Here is a 16996-nt window from a genome sequence, read left to right as displayed (position 1 = left end):
GTATGTATCACTTTCTCTCTCTCTCCCTCTCCCTCTTTTACTCTTACTCTCTATATTTTTATGTTGAGCGCGTGTGTAAGAATGGCGTTCCAGGTAGCAGAGATGAAATATAAAAGTTGCTAGAAACAACAGCCAAATCTCCCTTAGATCACACAAAGTAAATGGAATTTTAAAAATCTAATTACTGCACTGGAAAGTTCACATCGAGAAAATTCCATTGATGTAAAAAGAATTTACGAAAAAGTGGAAAATGTGGATTTCTATAAACATTCAAAAAGGCTTCACACAAACACACAACTTCAGATTTATATATTAAGATAATCTTAGATTTTTCTCTTGTTTTTTCTCTTGTTTTATCTTCATTTCATAGGTGCAATGGCTTTTGGAGGACCATTTTATTTTACAACAGAGTACTATTCCTGCTGCAAACTACTCAACTGTGAAATATAAATGGAGCTTGTGTTTTGAAGTCAAGCAGACTGAGTTAAATACCTTGCTCAGAAACAAGTAAATTTTGAATAGTCGCTCTACATTTATAATTAGAAAGCATATAGAAATGTATATCAAACAAGAAATATTTTGATAAAATCTTCATATTCTCCTTCCATTTTTTTACAAACTAATTTCCTAGTATATAAAAAAAAAAAGTTTGGGTTTTAACAAAGTTAACAAAAGATCTATGTAATATATACATTAAAAATCATTGCATTTTATTTAAATAACAATGTATATTATTAATGTTCAGTGTATATTAATAATTAAAACATACTAATTAATCATGAATATTTTAAATTTTATTTCATTAAAATGTCTCTTTAATTTATTCTTGCTAGGGATGACATTAATGATAAACAATTCCTAAAAAAAAATCAACTTTACATGTGGCTGTGTATCCCTCCCCACCATTTTCTTCATATGTCATTTTTCAGAAAGCTTTGCAAAGCAAATCATTTTTCCTATAAATGCTGCCCAATGATAAAATCTTATGTCATTAAGTATGTAACTGATTACAGAATTGATATCAAAGAAATGTTTCAAGTAGATGGGAATGGCAAGTCGAACAGGATGAAACTTATTAATTTAAGATTTTGTAAAAGAAACATCCAAATGGGTTTGAGCGATTTACAACTGAGTAGAACTACATCTAATTCAAATACAATTAAGATGTAAAAAAATAAATAAATAAATAAATAAAAAACTATAATTATACCCTGTGTCTAGTAGAAACTGAAATAACATACCAATAACGAAATGAGTAAAATGTTATATACTATTTTACAAAGAACAATCCATAGCTGTTAATAATAGCATTGTTTTACTTGAATTTCATACTTTTATAGATCATATTTCTAACAAGATTTTAAAAATTAGGATTGGATGGATTTGATAAGATACCTCTTAGTTGTATATTAAGCTGGTATTTGGCAAATAAGTTAAAAGGTTTTCACCTAAAACTATTGTGAAATCTATAACATGATTTTAGAGAAAATTTTTTATGAATACACTTTTATGAGTGGGTTTTCAATAAGTTGGAAATAGGACCAAGAACCATCTCAGATAAATTTTATCTTCTAATGAGTTAATATTGTGTAACATTTAAAATAAATTAGTTTTTCTTTCTTTCTAAATATTAAATTTTATATTAAAAAAAAAGAAAAAGTTGTTTAATTGATAATGCATAGGATATACTTTTCCTATGTTTAAAATTATGTTTCACACATATCAATAAGCCATAAAAATAACCATTTGGCTAAGGAAAAGTAAGTTAATTTCTTATAGAAACTATTATGAAATACTTCCTAAATGTTCATCTCATGAAAAGGATGAAGTATTTTAATGGTTTTAAAATACTTTAAATTACACTATCACTAGCTGAAGATTGTTTTAATAGTAATAACACAATTTTCGTTTTAGACAAAGTGATCTTTCTTTTAAATAAACAAGAAAACTTTATATGAGGTTATTTAATAAAAAAATACTAATGTGTAGAATGGTTAGGTGAAGGAGATATTTGGTTTGAATTGAAACATAGTGTATCTTCTAGTAAAACAAGACACCAGAACATCTCATGAAAAATATTAATTCTGGAAAAGAGGGGGGGAACTAGCCAATCCTCAGAATAAACTTTTAACCACATAGAAGTTGGGGGCTTTCTACAAGATGATATTAACTAAAGAATGAACAAACATGTAAGAGGTGAAAGAATTTTTTCCACTCAAAGATGAATAGATGCACCATCTTCCTGCATACTGTAACAGACAACTAACAGATTGACAACAGTTAAGGCATCTGGTCATAAAATGCTGTCTCAAAATTGAACCTGTTCATCCCATGCCAGTATGAAAAAGCAGATGTAAAATGATGACGCAGTGATAATGATGAATACTGTTCCAGTTTTATTTACCATATTGGCTTATTAAGAAGGACTGTAAGCTGTTAAAAACATTCTTGCAAGTGAAAAACGTATGATTAGAAGAAATGCTGTATGAACAGTGGACCAGATAGATGATAGATCTTTGAATATAACAAAGTTAATTGGTTGGAATGTCCAAAAGAGATGCATCTTTTTAATATTGCAAAAGAATGGGCAACAAGGTAACTGCCAAGTCAATTGATTAGGTAAAATAGTAATAAAATACATGAAAAAATATCTAGATTTCCTTGCTAGGTTCCAGTTTTCTTCTGTAAAGTTATCTGGAGCAAGGTATCACACTACATTTTGAGAGCAAAGACTGTACAATATGTAATAATTGGAACAAGTTCTTTGGAACAGCATATTAGTAGTTAAAGGGAAGGATAAAAACTGTAATTATGCTGATCTAAACATCTTCGTCTTCAGCAAGCTCCTCAAAACCAAGAAACCATATACACATACATATCAACAAGTGAGCATAAATCACTCTGTGAAACATGATTTTTGTCTGTGGGTAGTAACTGCTATTTCCTATTTGCTTACCCCTAGAAAGTATGAAAAATGGCTAATATTTCCTTCAAACTTTGCTTTTGTTACATTTATTCAAACACCAAAGAATCCTTCTCAACACACAGCTATGCTGCTCCCCAGCTACTCCTGCTCAGAGATGTACATATTATCAGCCACTAAGGGACATACCCAAGTGGTTATGGTCAAGCAAACTGACAAGCAAATTTGTCATTTTGAGTAGAATATTTGATATAATGATATTTCTGCTTTAGTAACTCAGTGCTGAACTTGTCTGAAATGTAATGGAAAATAGGCCAGTTTCAAAACACTGATGCCCAGGTCACAAAAGCAAAGGAATAGTAGTCATTTCTTTTGGCTTATAGACAGAAGCAAATAGGAAATAACACTCACTGACCAAAGACAAAAAAAAACGTGTTATATAGTCATCTGATAAGGAACAAAAACAAAAAAAAATGGTTTACAAAACATACAATAATTACCTTATGACTAGTTTCATAATTAGTCAAAATTTTGTGCATCAACCCCAGCCGCAGATGCACTTCATTTGCTCGACTAAATGCTGGTTCGATGTATAAAACTTGCTGATAAGCCTTGATAGCCCTATAAAGTAAACAAAAAAATATGTAAGAATTTGCTTCTTATAATTATCTTTGGTGAAAATAATATTTATTGATGTTAAATTCTTTTCCAATTAGCATACATGATTTCAAAGAATACTTTCAAATATTTTCTCAATAATTTTGTGTATTTTTACTTGTAAAAACACTAAATCAATAAAGATTACCTAACTTTAAAACTTCATAACAATTATTTAGATTAACACTGAAATAAAAGAAAGGATATTAGTTATCTGAATATCTCATAGTATTTAGTTTCCTCTCTTCATTCTGAATTTAAATTCCATCAATTGAGATAACTTTGCTTTTGTCCTCCTAAGATAACTAAGTACCAGACAACTACTAAGGTCATTAAAAACTGACTACATCTCTAATCCAAAATGTATGACCCTGGGTCAATATTGGATATTTTTAATGCATTTAAACCATATTTTGAGTAAGAGACAAAGTGTTGTACCATAAACTAAAAGGTTACAATTTCAATATCTATCACTAGCCTTAACTGTGTACTTAAAGAAAATGTGTTTAGCACATTTAAACTGGCCATATCAGGCCAAAATATTTTACCGGTTTTTATCATACTAGCTAGATCTGGCCTCTCACACCTACCTACAATGTCATTCTAAAACAAACAATCATGTCAATAAAATTGCAAAGCTATGATGAAATGGATGATTAATTCAAAACAATGTGAATAGATAAGCATCACATTTAACAGAATAATTTGAATGCTAAATAATTAACAGAGTAAATCTAATATATTTGAAAATGTATAATCCAAGAGAATCATAGAGCTTCAAGCGAGTATATAATATAATCTGCAATCTACAGACTAAGGATCAAAACAAATCTGAAAATATTTATTTTTAAGAAAACTAAGAAATAATCCATAAAAAATGAAGGAATTGGGTAAGATATACTCCATATATGTGTGTGGAATCATTTTTTTTTTTTTACTAGGTCCAAGATAATTTACAAAATTTTCCTCTAAATCAATAGACAATGGATGAAATTTAAAGAAAGGGGAACTAGTACAGAAGACAAACCACACAGTGAGAAACCATCAACTGCAACCACTGACACAAATCACCAACAAATATATAAATTGATTCAAATGGACAAACAAATCACAATCCATGAAGTTGCTATACAACTGGACTGAAGGGACAATGCATAACAAAAATGGTGGATGATTTGGGGTATTGGAAAGTGTACACAAAATAGGTACCTTGGCAGTTGACATTCGATTTGAAAGAGAGATGGAAGGAAGCTTGCTCTGATCTGTTGGAACCACTGGAAGCCAATGAAGATATGTTTTTACCAATCTAGTAACAAAGGATGACATGAAGCCATACCTTTACTATCTTAAAATGAAGGCTCAATTGATGGAATGGTGTTATACCTCTTTTCTAAGGCCCTAGAAATTCAGGATCAGCACAGCAAGTCCTGGTGATTGCATTTTTGGATTACAAAGATGTCATTCTCCCAGATTTTCTGGAATGTAACTGTACTATGAACAGCAAGCAGTACATGGGAAAAACTCAAAAAGGTAAGGAAAGCAATAGGGATGCACATTCACAATGATAATGCATGACACATCTTTAGTAACAAATCAAGCAATCAGCAAATTGGGCTAGTTAGTAAACTCCCATTCAGGTTGTATAGCCAGGATCTGGTCTCATCCAACTCCCACCTGTAAAGTCTAGTGAAGAAGTATTTAGGTACAAATGATCTGATAAAACAGACAAGGTGAAAATGGCTGTGAAGAAGTTCATACAACAGTTCACACCTGAACTTTTTCAAAGAGGATTTGAGAGATGAATTCAACAATGGCACAAATGCATGAAGATTATATTGAGTAGTACTTTTGTACAGAAGAATTACTCTACCAACACATACAATCTGAATGAATTATGCCAGTTTATAAAAAAAGGTTATGCCAACTTTTACATAACATTTGGGACAACCCTTATAGAAACTAACAAATTATAGAATTGGCTTAGATAAAAGATTTTCTCAAATATTTATAACTTTTGAAAATGATATATTAATAAAAGCTACTTAGGTTCATATTAATTATAATTTATTGCATCTACCCAGTGCTTCTGAGAGGCCAATTTTACCATATATTCTTTTGTTCTTAGCTTATTTTGGCATTTATGTAGCACCAATATTTTCTTTTTCTTATGCTACCTATACATGTATCAACCCTTGTTAATCCTTGTCTACACACCTTTCATTTTAATAAATATATAAAAACATCTAACCCCTTTTGCTACTTCTTGTGAAGCAATTCTATGAAAATAGAACAAAACTGATGTTTTGCATGTAAATATCTCGTTTAGCCAAATCTAAGCTAGCCTCCAAAATGCCTGTATTTTTCTTCTATTCAAAATATTTAAAAACCGTGTTTAATCATTTAAAAAATATTTTCTCTTATTCTTGTAAGATTTCAAATCTTTTTGAAGATTGTATAACAACATTTTGCTTATCTCATTCCTTTCCCCTCCTATGCATGTCAAATTCAGCAAAATAAAAGAAAATTGATTCTTAAGAAATTATTATAAATTCCCTATAATTATCATCATTTTATGTCTGCTTTTCATGTTGGTACAAATTAGAAGGTTGTCATAATACAAGTCAGTTTTTATTTGGAGTTACTGCTCTCTTAGCTATATCAAAGACCGTGTCTCATTGACACTCCATTTTTTGGCATGGTTTCTATGTCAGGATACCCTTCTCACACCAGTGTGTACTTGGTGTATTTTATTATGGCACAAGCATCAAAGGAGTTACCATGTCACTTTGAAGACCAAAGAGTTATCACTACTATATCAACTCCCATCTGCTCAAAAGGGTGAATAAGAGAATGATAATAGATGAAGAATCAGGACAAGAAGGTGAAACAAGAGAGAATATGATTGGAGAAACACAATAGTAAAGGAGGCGGGAATGGGAGATAGTTGCTGGTACAGGGATTAAATGGAAAGACAAGAGTGGTGTGATGGGGTAAGAAGATGAGAGAATAGAGGTAGGTTCATGGATTAAGGAGTAACAGAAGTAAGAATAAAAGGAGGAAATGTGATGTATAAGGCATGAGTGATAGGAGAATGAATAATGAAAGAGAGTATGATGAATAGCAGTAAATATGGGCAATAGTAAGAGAGAAAGTGATGGACATCAAAAAGGTGGTAGTGGTAGGAGAAAATGAAAACACAGACCAACTGCAATCCCTCATTACACAGGTGGCATGGTTCAGTGAATAGGATAGAAGCTGAGTGATGGATGAGAGGGTAATGAGGAGGAGGCATGAGATGGAGAGTCTTAACAAGAACACAATGGGCAAGAGACCCAGATGTAGAGATATACATTTTGGTCACCACCATTTTATTATTCAGTTTGCCATACTTGCACTAATGAGCAAATCTTCAACACTGTGTGTTCATTACACATGGGGATCCTTTGTCACCACTTTACTAAGTTTTAGTATCTTTAGGTTAGCCTTCATCATTCTGTGCTATGTCCTCTAAGACTCCTCTCCATCAGTTATACCTACTTCAAGCACTCAGCACGTTTTTACAGAACTGATACCCTTCAAACATATCACATATCCATACCAACAAACTACATCCGATTCCTCATATCCAGGTTTTCCCACATTTCATTTGTGTGCCAACATTCATGCACACTAACATTACAAATCCAGCATTACAAATTTCATTTCATTTCATTTCTTTCTAGTCTCCATAAATTCTCTGCATTCAAGGTCTATGTTTTCCTACCATGCCACATGACACTTAATACAAATAATTCTTCCCTCTGAAGGAAAGAAAGAGAGAGAGCAAGGCCCCTTGTAACTAGCAAAAATAATAGCTCACTGAACTTTTTCTATTCCATTCTCACACAGGCTACAACACTTTCAGAACACCTACCTCTACTGCGAATTAGGTTAGCTTTCTGGAGATTGGAAAGAATCTGTTTTTCATGTACTTATACAACAAACTGCTCCTGCTCACCTACTACATATGAAGTCTAATTCTCTTAATTGGCTTGTGATTCCTCTACATCTCTTGTGCATCCATAGTTTATACAGGTACAATACTGACTTTCTGGACACTAATGGTCTGGGACCTCTTATAATCTGTACTAATTTATAAGCAAGAACTTCAAATTCCTGAAGTTGCCAGACTAGTTTATTGGGTTACATTGTTTTATAGTTCCTTGCACGGTACAGTAGTAATAGACTTGCATCATTTATACTAATGTATAGGTACCTGTATTTCATTTAATATATTTAAGTAAATTTAATGTTTAATTTAGAGGTGACCACACTTATTCAGAAAAATCAGTAATCTGGAAAGGTTTTGGAACCAAAGGTTACAAAAAATGTGGTACCTGTACTGGATACATTGTATGGAATTTTTATCTACTCTTTTTCTGTACAGTAAACACAGCTGATTCCTTGATGGTAGCAAGGTCCTACTAATTAGAACTTTAGTCTTTGCTAAGTTAAAGGCCTCTTGATTGCAGGGTTTACTTTCATGTCTGGAATTTCTCTTTTATATCTTCTGCAGGTGCAGTTATAAGAACTAGGTCAATGTTTAGGAGTTTCTACAGTTTTAAACTCTTCCATTATAACCTGGGAGACTATTAAAAACAGAAGGGAACAAGAACTGAGGCCTGACAGATACCTACTTGCACACTTCATTGCAAGACTCATACTAAAATGTATTAAAACATACATACACATATATATATATATGAATGAATGAATGATTTTAACATTGATGCTCCATGAATCACACACACACACACACACACACACACACACAGGACATAGCTTTAACCATAGGTCTGCTCAATCATGGCAGACATAGGGATTAACAATAACAAGGACATCCACAGTTTAATAAATTGAAACCAATATATGCAGAGACTTCCAGATTTGAAACGCCTGTCTATTTTCAATCCACATTATGCTAGTCCATTTTAAAATCAGAATTGAGGAAAAAGTTTAATGCACTGTAGGTGTCAATGGTATGAGTAGTTAGTCAGTACAAGATTATTTTTATATCATGAGAAACAGGAGACAGCCATAAAAAAAATTCTGATTTTTAAGTCTCAAAAAGCATGTTGATTTTATATGGAAGAAACAATCACCACACTTCTTGGATCACAAGCAGATTTATCAAGGAGTTAAGGTGATTTTTAAAAAATATGAAAACATGATTTTGAAAGACAGTTTCATTCATAGCATTTTGTTTAGTTAAGCCAGACTGGTAATAAGAATGTGGGTTCCACCTACTGAACTATAGCTAAATAAGTTAAAGGGTGTACTTGTAATAAATGTGTAATGAATATCTTCTGAAAAGCACTGAACTATTCTCTATCAGAATGACATGATCATCCAGTTTACCTGAGAGTTCAATTAATTTTCAAAGAACCAGTGACTTGAATTGATTCCTTGTTACCCAAAAGAATATTCCATTCTAGATAGTTTCCTATTGAAAGAATAGAAATTATTGACCAATCAGTTGGTCTCAGACAAATTGAAATGAACTACAACACCACACATTGTGAACTTTTTCTCCTTTTAAAACTCAACAATTCTACTTTATGTAGCATATACGTTTAATGATAGAGAGAGGGGGGAGAGAGAGAGAGAGAGAATACCTCCACAATTTAGACTTTGAACCTTCCAATTTCCAATTCTTAAAGTTGAAAATTATTTTTTTCTTTTACATCTACAATATCTGTGCTATTCATGCTGGACTAACAAATAATCTAGTAAAAATATATTCATCATCATCAGCATTTTAACATCTATTTTTCTGTTTGTATGGGTCAAAAATAATTTATTTAGGCTGATTTTCTACGGCTCGTTGCGCTCCCTGCTGCCAACTCACACCTCTTTCCAGACAAGGTAATATTTCCCTTCATCTTTCAAACACCAACCAGACATGTTTTCATGGAAGACTGGAAATGGATGACATAACATGTTTGTCAATTAAGTTTGTTTACAATTACTACATACCAAGACAAGGAGATAGAAACACACACTCACACAATCTATCTGGCTAAGTTTGATAGAAACAAACAGGAGTAATGAAATTCACTACATGAGTATAAACACAGTTTTCTTTTTCAATCAGCAGAAAATAAGAAAACTGACTCAAGGAGAGAGTGTTTTGTGCATGGCACTCAACATCTTCGCTCTTGAGTCATTATTGTAACTTTCCAACACACTCTCCCTCCCACTTTGTGTTTGTGTGTGTGTGTGTGTGTGTGTGTGTGTGTGTGTGTGTGTGTGTGTGTGTGTGTGTGTACACATAGGTTGCCAAACAGTCACCCATATGAGTATTAACTAGGCTCAACATTATTTAACTTAGGTGATCAGATGAGAATCAGTGCTTTCATTGTGACATAGCTGTAAACATTAACATTATGTATTTTCTACACATGTGAATAACACTAAATTTACCAAGAAGTCAAGATGTGTTTTTGCTTAAAAACTCAACAAAATTGTAAAAACTGAAGTGAGAGAAATAAAAGAAATGTTATCAGCCATTTTAACTTATATTTTTAAATTATTCTCCAGTATCGTTTCTTCCAGCATATTTGCTATAACCTTACTTCCTAAACTCTGCAGTAAAATTTTCTTCCATGAAACTTGTACATAATTAAATAAATCTAGTTTTCTACACATATACTAGTGTATATTAGATATACATCTGTTTTGTGTGTCCCTCATTACTACTTAGCAAAGGGTTAAGCTCCACTAGAACGTCTACAACTGAAGTATGTCCAGTTGTCGGTTTTAATATGATAAAAAAATCATATTAATTTGTCTAGGTTGTTATAGCTTTTTGTTTAGTATTGAGAATAATATTAGTCAATCAGTAATATTGATTTTTCCTCACTATATAAATATTTCCTGTTAGCTTTTTTATTCACCCTTTGTTAAATATGTGAACACAAACTTAACTAATATACTAAAGATACTAATAATATACTAATAAGGAAATGGATATAAATGTATGCAGCTGTTAAGCTCAAACAATGCACACAGATTTTTTTTTTATCTACCCAATGACCTCTTTTTTATTGTTGCTCTTAGTAACCTTTAATAACTGATAATATAATTTTTTTTTATCAGCACTAACAAAGTAAAAAAAATAAAATATTACAATAGTAAAGCAGTTTATTACAATATACTTTGGTCAGACTGATTCAATAAATACAAAAGAAAAATTAATTTTGATATAGTTAAAAATTCTTAGGAAAATAATATACAGAAAATGATGCTCGTATATTTTATAAAGCACTTTTCTTTCAATATAAAGTGCTCATAAACTTGAGAGTAAGTTCTGGCTAGTTTAATGTAATAAAAAACTGCTTCCACATTTAAGTGCTTACTTTAAATTATATTACTCACTTCTTTTATTTTAAATATTGAAAGTAAAGTATATAGGTTTAATTACTGAATATACAAGAAACAAATTTTATTCCACAAACCTATTTTAACTTTAGAACCAGTTCATTCAAAGTACGGAATATTTTGAATATTTTAAACATTTTTTTCTATGTAAGGCATAAAAATATTTTAATGTCTATCAACTAATATGTTAATGAATATGGGAGTGCTGAGCACCCAATAACTATCATTAGCTCACTCTGACAGAGGCATGTACTGAGAAAAAGAAAACTTTGGGAATACTTGGGGAAAGACTGTGATGTTAAATTCAACCACATTTTTCACAGGCAAGAGACATTCTACAAGTTTTTTGTTGAGAGGGAAATGTTTTAGGTATGGGAGTGCATGTATACACAGAAGTGAAGTTGATGACATAATTGATTTAGCGAGGATAAGTGATAGAATAATTAAAAAGTTAGTGTTTGAATGAGCAATACAACAGCATTAGTGATTTCTATTTATGATCCACAAATATGATTAATGATGAATAACTAAAAACAATATTATAGAAAATATTATATATGTTACTTCAAAACAGAGAAATAGTATTGTACAGCATGTTTGGGCTAAATCTGATTTTTTTATGTTCGTTTTTTTTCTAGAACAGCTTGATATATTGGTGACCAGTGAATGGTGTTGGACATGATAATGATTAAAGTTGTAGTTGAGAAAAAGTTAGCTGATATGGAGGTCTGGATGTCATCTAAATATTGGAAAAAGAGTTACCTGTATCATGATGATTTGTGCTGGGTATCAAAATGCCAACATTATGACTGCTATCCAAAGTTCTAAGGGTGTAAGCAAGACATGGCACAGACACAGGTGTTCTGAATGTTTCTGCATGCCCAAATACATACCCAATTCTTACAGGTTTGTGAAGCTGCTAGAGACTGTGATCAACCCCTGGCAGGAAAGGGTAGCTACTGGAAGGTTACAGCTCCTTGCCATATCTCTAGAAAGAGTCAGAAGTGGTTGTCTGGGAATTTCTTTGACTTTATCATCTTCAATTTCTGGTTCCCTAATTCCCCAATTGTAATCTCATAGATTGCTATTATGAGGTTGAGAAACAGAGTAACCACTCAGCCTGCAACATCAAGGCCAAGTTCAAGGTGTTTGAAGATCTCCCAAGGAACAGAATAAGGAAAACATGCAGTAAGTTCCAGAGCTGTCTGGAAGCCATGGTGGAAACTGAGGGTGGCTACTTAGAATAAACTTATCTCCCAGCCATAATCTACTTGATATCTTTAGACTTTTTAAAAATACTTTTATTTTTGGTTGGGATATTGTTTTCTTTTCTTTTTATGCACTGTCAAATTTAGCTCAAACACCCTGTAGCTGGTGATTAAAGTCATATTGAGAACCAGCAGGTTGATATAATGGTATGTATGGAGACCTTGGCTCAAGAAATGGAAAGGAGAATTCGAGATTCCAGGAGCTCCACAAAGCAAATGGTATTACTATTTAATTTGCAACCTAAATTTCAGAAAGCTTATCAATCAACTTGTCACCTACCACTCAGGTGGGCAAAATGACAAATTGTTTGTAATTATAAAAAAATACAATAATAGAAAGAGTGAGAAAGACATTATGAACATTGTCTGTCTGTAGCAAGCAAGTTCCCCTCCTTTTAACACAGATGAATGATTGCTGGTATTGCGCAGATTGAGCATGAGGAAAAAAAGGAAACAAACCACTAAGATTAAACTTCCAATTAAGCACTGCATGATACCGATTTTGAGAGAGAAAAGATAAAAAGACACAATATAAGTATAGGTGGATGCATCTAAAGGACAAGCTGCTGCAAGTAATTGGCCAATTTTATAAGTAGAGAAGACCTCAACAAAGTTACAGGCAACATAGTTGGTGGTATAGTGCAGTAGATAGAACTCCAAGAGCTACGCCATTGGAATACAAGGAGTGGAGAAACCAATGAAGCTAGAAACAAACTTTAATCCTTTAGTATCCAAACCAGCCCAAATATTCTTCCTATTTTATGTTCAAACTATCCTAGACAAGGAAAACCCCTGGCCCATCAGGAATCACTGCTGAGATGCTTAAAATATCTTGTGCTGTGGGTTATGGTCTAGTCACCCATATTGTAAATCAGGTAATTCACAAAGGAGTCGTACCCAATAACTGGTGTAACAGCACCATAGTCAACTGCTACAAAGGTAAAGGTGATGCTTTAGATAGAAATAATTACAAGGGGATCAAATTGCTGGATCAGGTGATGAAAGTCATGGAGAGGGTCATAGCCCAACTAATTAGGGAGAGAGTTAGCCTAGATGAGATGCAGTTTAGTTTTATACCAGGTAGAAGCACCACTGATGCTATATTTCTGGTAAGGCAACTGCAGGAGAAATCCCTAGTCAAAGATAAACCTCTGTACTTGCCTTTTGTTGACTTGGAGAAAGCCTTTGACAGAATCTCCCGATTACTTATCTGGTGGTCAATGTGGAAACTAGGGATAGACGAGTGGTTGGTAAGAGCTGTACAAGCCTTGTACAGGGATGCTGTCTGTAAGGTGAGGGTTGCAAACGAATACAGTGAAGAATTCTGGGTAGAAGCAGAGGTTCACCAAGGATCAGTCCTCAGCCCCCTTTTATTCATCTTAGTCCTCCAGGCAATAACAGAGGAATTCAAGACAGGCTGCCCCTGGGAGTTCCTCTATGCTGATGACCTTGCTCTAATAGCTGAGTCACTACCAGAACTAGAGATGTGGAAGCAAGATCTAGAATCAAAAGACCTCAGAGTCAATCTAGCAAAAACCGAAGTCCTAGTAAGTAGGAAGGTAGATAAATCATAAATCCTGCTCAATCTATAGAAAAGGAGTAGGTAGAAACTCCATAAGATGTACCTGGTGTAAGCTATGGACACATAAGAGGTACAGCAATATCAAAAGGAAGGTTAAGTTGGAAGATAATGTTTGTGTGTCGACGATGAACAGGGGCAATACCAAAAATGTACAGAAAACAGATTCCATCATATGCCAGGAGAAGAAACTAGAAGTAGTTAATATCTTCCGCTACCTAAGTGACCAAATCTGTAGTGGGGCCAGATCCTCAGGGAGTGTAGCCAGTAGGCTGGACAAAGTTTAGAAAGCTGCTACCTCTGCTAGTAACAAAGGGCCTCTCACTCAGAGTGAAAAGTAGACTGTATGATGCATGTGTGTGTACTGCCATGCTATATGGCAGTGAAACATGGGTCATGACTGCTGAGGACATGCGTAGGCTTGAAAGAAATGAAGCTAGTATGATCCGCTGGATGTGTAATGTCAGTGTGCATACACAACAGAATGTAAGCACCCTTAGGGAAAAGTTGGACATAAGAAGCATCAGATGTGGTGTGCAAGAGAGATGGATGTGCTAGTATAGTTATGTGCTGTGTATGGATGAGGAGAGCTGTGTGAAGAAGTGTCACACCCTAACAGTGGAAGGAAGAGGTAGACCCAGGAAGACATGGGATGAGGTGGTGAAGCAAGACTTTCAAACACTGGGCCTCACAGAGGCAATGACAAGCAACTGAGACCTTTGGAGATATGCAGTGATTGAGAAGACCTGAAAGTAAAGTGAGAAGACCTGTTGAGTCAAGTGAAATTGTAGCCATGGTCAATACCAGTGCTGCCTGACTGACACCCATGCTGGTGGCATGTAATAAGCAGCATTGAAGCATGGGTCAATGCCAGTGCTGCCTGACTGGCTCCCCCATGCCGGTGGCATGTAATAAGCACCATCTGAACATGGTAGATGCTAGTACCCCTCTCCCCAACAGGCTCCCGTACCGGTGGCATGTAAAAAGCACCTTATGAATGTGGTCAAAGCCAGTGTCCCCTGACTGGCTCCCATGCCGGTGGAACATAAAAAGCACCATCTGAATATGATCAATGCCAGTTCCGCCTAAGTGGCTCCCATGCTGGTGGCACGTAAAAAGCACCCATTACACTCTCAGAGTGGTCGGTGTTAGGAAGGGCATCCAGCTGTAGAAACCTTACCAGATCAGATTGGAGCCTGGTGCAGCCTATTGGCTTGCCAGTCCTCAGTCAAACTGTCCAACCTATGCCAGCATGGAAAACGGACGTTAAACGATGATGATGATTGAAATCTCAAAGCTACAAGATAATGCATGATTAATCCGAAACAATGTGAATAAATAAGCATTACACTCAACAAATTAATCTGAATACTAAATGGTTAAGAGCTAGATGGGAAGTAAACTGTCAAATTGTTTAATCATGAAGGAACAAAAAGTATGCTCAAATATTTAGCCTAATGAGGATGAAAGGCTTGAGACATTCTGAATTGCAAAGCAGTGTGTTCACCAGCATTAGGATATAATTGGAGAAACAAAGCTTGAACACTAGCTCTCAGTAACAGTTGAAAGAAAGAAGTATAGAAACATCACTACCAAAAAATAAGTGCCACATATGTCATATTTCTAAGCTGAAACCAAGGAAAAATTTATTTGATATTCATTGATTTACAAAATATCTTTGTCAGGATCCTATAATGAAATAATTCAGTGACTTAAGAGAAAAAAAGGGCAGTACCATAACTTTTCAGTGTATCCAAAATTACTAGACTCCTCTAAAGGCACCCAAAACCAAGTGGTTAAGTGAGGGATTAAGTTTACCACTTAAAAAAACAAAACAGAATGATCCTTCCAATAAGCTTGCACAGTTATAGTCTACCAAATTTTACTCTCAAAACTTTATTCAACATGAGGATATAGAAGATATTTATGTAAGATGCTGCACAATGGATCAAACCCAAACTGCTATTTGTGAAACAAGCTTCTTAACCACACAGCAATACCTGTACCCAATTTGTATACAGTGGGTATACAGTATGATTTCAGAGAGACTGACAGTGAACCACAATTCCAAATACACTAAATGTATTGGAATAGCTACAATAGGAGCATACAAGAACTGAACTTCATGACCAGTCCATGTAGTTCAGTTCTTGTGTGACTAGTTGACAACATGACCAGTTGATAATGTGACCAATGCATATAGTTCAGTTCTTGAGACTAGTTGACAGTTTGTTATGTAGGTGATCAAATTAATGTTTGTGGTAGTTAAGGTAAGAAAGAAAAGAGTGAAAGAAGTTGACAAAGGATTTTTCTGTACTTGCAAAAGACTATAAGTATGAAACTTATTTAAGAGCAAAATACTGCAAAATGGTGGAATATCTATGAGAACTGGAAAGATAAGAGTTAACTGTGATTTGTTGATGAACAAATTGCAAGAAGAGTAAATTGGAAAGCTGAGAGCAGCAGAGATTTCTTCTGGTATGAACAGTTGTGGTGAATGAACAGAAGGATGAAAAAGAACTAGCAGTGGCATCTAAAATTAAAAAGATAAAAGAAACAGTGTTTATACAGTACCTAACCAATGAGATGAGATGTATAGAAAAGCTATCTAGCATATGTTAGCATGGAAAAATATTTTAAAACAATATTTATCCTGGTGAGACACTTATGGAGAAAAATACAACATAATCTTGTCTTAAGCATTTTAAAATATTTTTCTTTTGGGGTACAGTTAAAATTCTTGCATTCTTCTTTTAGTAGATCAAAGACTTTTTATTTGTATCTACTTTTAACATACTCCCACATAGATGATACCACTTTTCACTTCTCAAATTTCTGCACACAGGTAACACCCACATGCAATCTAGACACCTCATACTCGACCTGCACTACTTCAATGAAGAGACATTGAAAACATCCTTCAATGAGAAAGAACTTCATCTCTTTCGAAAGCACTATGACACAACTACTACATATTATCAAGACAGTTAAAACCAATTAAGTTTCTACAAATGATAGGCCACACAATCTTTCTTAAATAAGAATCAAACTAGCATCACAAAAGATAAGTTTCTTCTTCAAAGTTATGAAATTCAGTCCTGATAATGATACTATACACAACAAAAACATACAAGAGAATACACAAGCCAA

The 16996-nt window shown here is 33.9% G+C and overlaps 1 protein-coding gene across 3 annotated transcripts in view; it reads right to left on the bottom strand.

The window, feature by feature from the left end:
- The window catches only part of LOC106880021 (lysine-specific demethylase 6A), a 168017-nt gene that overhangs the window by 56420 nt on the left and 94601 nt on the right, over window positions 1–16996 (bottom strand). For all 3 annotated transcript variants that reach the window (XM_052968091.1, XM_052968094.1, XM_052968099.1), the window contains one exon: window positions 3424–3544. In XM_052968091.1, coding sequence (XP_052824051.1) covers window positions 3424–3544 — 121 coding nt within the window. The remainder of the gene's footprint in view (window positions 1–3423; window positions 3545–16996) is intronic.

The sequence above is a fragment of the Octopus bimaculoides genome, chromosome 1 (genome assembly GCF_001194135.2).
Source record: "Octopus bimaculoides isolate UCB-OBI-ISO-001 chromosome 1, ASM119413v2, whole genome shotgun sequence".
Classification (NCBI taxonomy): Eukaryota; Metazoa; Mollusca; class Cephalopoda; order Octopoda; family Octopodidae; genus Octopus; species Octopus bimaculoides.
The sequence above is the reverse complement of the archived record's forward strand: the minus strand, read 5'-3'. Positions and strand labels throughout refer to the sequence as shown.